The following is a 5149-nucleotide window of genomic DNA, read 5'->3' on the forward strand; positions in this document are numbered from 1 at the left end:
CAAGCTACTTTAACCTACTTTAGCTCTTGCCCTTAATTCTAAATTGGACATATTTTAAATGTACTGCTGTGATTGCAATGCATGCCTTTAGCCTTTAAGGTGTTTGTCGCACCTAGCTATGGGTTGTCATTTGCGCGGCGGGCGTAGTCGGCGTCTGTGTTTCAACTATTAAGATATGTTAGTCATTTTGGGTTTCACTCTAGAGTGCGCATTACGTTTTACTGTTACTATCGTTACTAAGACTCTAACAACAGGCTTAAAGCTGTCTTTAAACTGTCCCATTTTCTTGGTCTTTTGAGACTGCATGAGTTGCATCTTTTGCCTGCATTGTTCTCTCTATTTTTTTTTGTTTTCTGACCAATTTTTCTAAGTGGGTCTGTTTTCTGTAGTTAGTGGTTTTGGAGTCTACAACCACTTATCATTTAATGATTTTCCTTTGGTTGTCTGCATTTTTAGTTTGTGCATCTACGTCGACCTTATCTATCCCCCAAAGGCAGCTAATGACAACTCAAGATAACCTTCCGCCCTCTTACATGACCTGGTCCAATGCCCAGCTCGTCTCTTGGGCTGAGGGTGTGGGCCCCTTTTTCCAGCCTTACCTCGCCGCCCTTCGTGCCTCCAACGTGCGTGGGCAGTGGCTCTCTTGTCTCACTGACTTCGACCTCCAATCCCTCGGTGTCACCAAAATTGGTGATCGTCGGTGCATTCAAACCAGTGTGTCTCGTCTCATAGAGGACTACGCTGGCCTGGAAGCAGAGAATATGCAGAGCCTTCTCTTCAGCGTTGTCTGTGTTACTGGCCAATTGGCCGCTCTTTTGAAACGCGCTCGCCTTCAGGAAGCCCTTACTCAAGCCGCTGGCGAATTGGAGCACCAGTTGGTCAAGTGTCTCTTCCGCCTTGGTTTGGTGGTAAAGAAGGCGGCTTCCTGGCTTGAACGAGGTCCCTTTTCGCTCATCTCGAGGCTAGCTGCGCTTCGTGGAGTCATGTTGCAGCATACAGTGGACTTAAACACTGTTTTTCAATCAGCGTTGAAAAACTCAAGTCTTTTAACCTACGTAAACGCAATGCTAGAGCTGACGCGGGGGCTAAGAGATCAACTGGAGGTGGTGATCCATGATTGTGATGACTCTCTTCTGCTCACTCCTTGCATAGTTGAACGTGTCTCTCTGCGAAAGGGTGAACGGGAACGTTATGTGGGTGTCTAGTTTTGTTCTTGCATTTATTTCATTTAGGGATTTACATTCTGCACGAATGATTGTAATGTTCACATAATCCAATCATTGGACTCGGATGTGAGTGTTTTTTCAGATACGTTGCCGTAAATGCCTAGATATGTTTTTGAGGTTGCTTGTTTCTTTCGTAGCTGCAAGCGCCGGCCTTTTCTTGTGGGCGAATAGCGAGGGACGATGAGATAATTGAAGTCAATCATCAACTTGTAGTAAGTGTTCACCTAATCCAAAATTTTTCGGAGGAAAAATTGATTTCTCTGTTCATATGAGTACTTCATTGTAATTTTGATGATTTCTCTTTAAATTATGGATTGACTCGAACTATCAGACATCGCACTGACCTAATATATGTAGCTAATGTCTCTTTCTAATAGCCTCATTATTGCCTCAAGGTGTTCATTTCTCTGAATGTGAAATGTGACCTTTTTACACGTTTGGGTGTAGGCATCTCATGAGTAATGTTAGGACTTCAAAAAAGTTTTATCACAAAAGCATAAATTAACATTAACGAAGATTCACTTTCAAAAATACCTACAGTTTTTTAATACTTTTGAAAATGGAGCGAGAATTTCGACCAAAGATGTCAAGTGGCAAACAAATTCCAGCGCATTTTTCCCATTCCCAACATCTAGTTACTTTAATCAGCCGTGTCCACTCCGTTACAGCTGCAATTTCATCTCACTCCACACAGCTTGGCCGGGAGTAAAGCATCATCGTAGTGATCAAAAAGGCAATTTAATTGCTCCATTACTTCGTTGATTTATCTCCCGTCTCCCTTCTATCGTCTCCATGCAGCTGGAATGGGAGCACAGTGCTGTGGCGCGATTGATTCAGCAGAGTAATCGCCGCCTCGACCTGCGAGTGCGTAAGCGTCCCGCTCACTGCACCGACTACTCGGTCAACTCTAGACGCCAGCGTATGCAGCTTATGGCCAGGGTGCTACGACCTTTCATCGCCGAACCGCAGCACTCCAGGCGAGTTTTTTTTTGGTTTCACCAGCTGCGAATCTTGGCACTTCTTGCTATTCGTTTTTACTAACGTCATATTCAGGCCCTGCCGATGAAATAGAGGAAAGCAGTCTGCACAGTTTATTGCTTCTTTGCGGCGAAACGGTGCATTTGCTATTGGCTATTTTTTGGTCGTCTGTTACTACGCGCCTGCGAATGTGATGTCTGTAGAAACCCAGTATTGTGATTATTTTTATTTGATTTAGCCGCAAACTCACTGGGGTCATTCTGAGATGGTGTACTCACAATTGCCTAAAAAGAACATTATTTATGATAGACTATAGATGTCGTTCACATGCCTTATCCTCTTCTATCACAATTTTTTCTGCCACTATTTCTTTTGCGTGTAGACGTTCAGACTTTTTGCGTAATCGCGCACCCAAACGACGGACGCAACTGCTCTCGAACTCAGCAAATACCCCCGCTACCTCCACCGCCACCATCACTGCTAATGTCTCCCACGAAGAGGAGAAGGAGGAGGAGGTAGAAATCGCGCAGGCAGCGGTGTCGGTGAAGACACTGGCAAATGTGGAGTCGGAATCCACCACCGCAGAGAACCGTCTTAAAGCCCCCATTTCCCTATCAAGGTCGCACAGTCGTCCCCGTCAAGAGCGTTACTCTCAAGCTCTCCAACCGCCCCTCCTCCTCTCAGCTTCCGCACGCGATCACACTGAGATGTCTGAACCACCTCCATCGCCATTAACGAACGAATCCGATTTTCGCACACAGATCGGGTCCCCATTTGAGATCGCTACCACACCTCCGCATACAAACAAGCGACGCCCCGTCACTCTGGGTTCACTAGACGATTTTTCGGCTGAATCCGGTGCTGCCGCATCCGCCTCTTCTACACCACCCTCTAGTATGAGTCTCACCAGACCTAAAAACAGCTGCCAGGGCTGGCTATGGCTTAAAAAGCGCACCTCCACGTCTTTTGGAAATCGCTACGTCAAGCGGTGGTGTGTGTTTAAGCACAACGCTCTCTACTACTATCGCAACCAGGAAGAGGAGAATGCGGAGGGTCTCATCCTTCTGCATGGGTTCACAATCTCGCCGGTGGCAACTGATGGTGGGCGATCGGGGAGGTACCCATTTCGAGTGTACAACGAATGGACCCAGTTTGTGTTTGCTGCAGATAGTGAGGTTGCTCGTACCCGGTGGATGAATATGCTCGGTCTGGCGGCGATAGGTCAGTCGGCGTGCCTGTGGACATCGCCTATTGGCGGATTTTATCCCGGCTACCTACCCGCGCTATTGGGAACTGCGACAGAAGTTGAGAAGGAAGTGATAGAAGTGAATCCAAGATTGTTGGAGCCGCCGAGGGCGCACACTTCGGGTGGAGAAAACTCGTCACGTAGGCAACCCGTGGTGAGTTGGGGTGTGGTGTATGCTGGATCTTGACATTCTATTTTGAGCTTTTTATGTACTGAAAAAAAAGAGGTTTATCGTCATGTTCTTGTTTAGAATTCTCTTGTTTTTTAGGCTCACAAAAATGAATCTATGGTCCTCAATCAGGAAAAGTGTGCATTTAATATTTTAATGACATTGAACGCCGTGTTATCAACTTTATTTAGTCTCATGAACATGTTTCATTGCCGACTATAGACCATCCACCGGTGCTCTTCAAGCCTAAACTTCCCCTCGTCTTCGGGATTGCAACAGACACCACTTGACACCAGTCCACTATCGAGTTATCGCAGTCAATCCGGTCCACACCACCATCACAAGCAACAGCCCCATCGCCACTTCCTTTCCGTTAGCGCCTCTTGTCTGGTCAGCGATGCAACTGATGACGAAGCAGAAAATACCAAAAAACGATCGGAGAATGTAGACGAAGAAGCGGAGACGAGCGCCTCACAAGCGAACCAGTCACCGTGTCGCTTGACACGCTGCGCTGCTATGATTCGTCGTCGACGGGTGCGCCGCCTCACTGAGGGCTCTATTTCGCCCTCAGTGTTCCTCACCTCCCCACCGATAACGATACGACCACACCACTCGTCCGGGTGGATGTCTCTCTCCTCCGAGACCGTAGTTATGGCCTCAGGGTTTCTGGGACAACAGCAGCCACAGAATCAGGATCAGCAGCGTTTGCATTCCATGGGCACCAGCAGTGGAGGAGACGAGGGCGAGGGTGGTAGTGAAGGTGGTAGTCTGCTGTTTCTGCGGAATCCCAATCTTCTCTCACCGACGTGCTCTCTGTCAAGTAGATCCTCCGAATCCCCTGAACAGGTCCCCTCATCGTGACGTTGTTCAGTTCTATGGTAATAGTGATGTCGTTCTAAGCAATAAGTGTGGGTCTGCTTGATGTTATTGGTGTCCTGATTAGAAAATATAATATATCCCGATGCCTAAAGGGGGAGGAATGATGTGGTTTGCTATGGCAAAAGTGGTAATCGAACGCGGCGAACGGTTGTCTTGCTTGTGTGTTGGTTGGATGTTTATGGATTATCGTAATTTGTTGAATGTGGTTATTCGAACCTTTAGTGATATGCGAAAGCAGTGGGGGACCATTGGGGGTCGTGGGTAGATAGTTGAAGGGAAATATATAGGATACGAGACCAGGATTTTTGAATGCATGAATTCGCAAGGAATTCCACCATGGGTTAAGTCCTCTCTCCTGTTTTCCAGCTAGGAGAAGGTAACACACCACGCGGGATGTTGTGCGCCCCATCGAGGATTATCGCCTCAACAATTTCGCATCTCATTCGCATATTCGATGTTGTTCAGTGCGCGTCTGGATGTATGCTAGTTTGGTAGATTAACCTTCACAATTAAAGGATAACAAAACAAGGAATTAAGGATATCAAATCATCGCGGTTATGCAACACATGTTTGTTTGATTAGACCGTTTGGGTGACAAGCAGTCAGATTATATCAGCCTTATAGATGAGCAGATGTATCCGATTCTTAAGG

General features: G+C 46.8%; 1 protein-coding gene across 1 annotated transcript; it reads left to right on the forward strand. All coding sequences in view use genetic code 11, as the record gives it.

The window, feature by feature from the left end:
* Positions 1 to 500: 500 nt before the first annotated feature.
* On the forward strand, positions 501 to 4480 carry EGR_09210 (Connector enhancer of kinase suppressor of ras; the record flags this gene model as incomplete). Its single annotated transcript, XM_024498459.1, has 7 exons — positions 501 to 1193; positions 1233 to 1292; positions 1364 to 1438; positions 2025 to 2145; positions 2280 to 2394; positions 2587 to 3604; positions 3842 to 4480. The coding sequence occupies 7 exons, from the start codon at positions 501 to 503 to the stop codon at positions 4478 to 4480; spliced, it is 2721 nt and encodes a 906-aa protein (XP_024347126.1).
* Between the last annotated feature and the right edge of the window lie 669 nt (positions 4481 to 5149).

Source organism: Echinococcus granulosus, assembly GCF_000524195.1.
Source record: "Echinococcus granulosus chromosome Unknown EG_S00137, whole genome shotgun sequence".
Classification (NCBI taxonomy): domain Eukaryota; kingdom Metazoa; phylum Platyhelminthes; class Cestoda; order Cyclophyllidea; family Taeniidae; genus Echinococcus; species Echinococcus granulosus.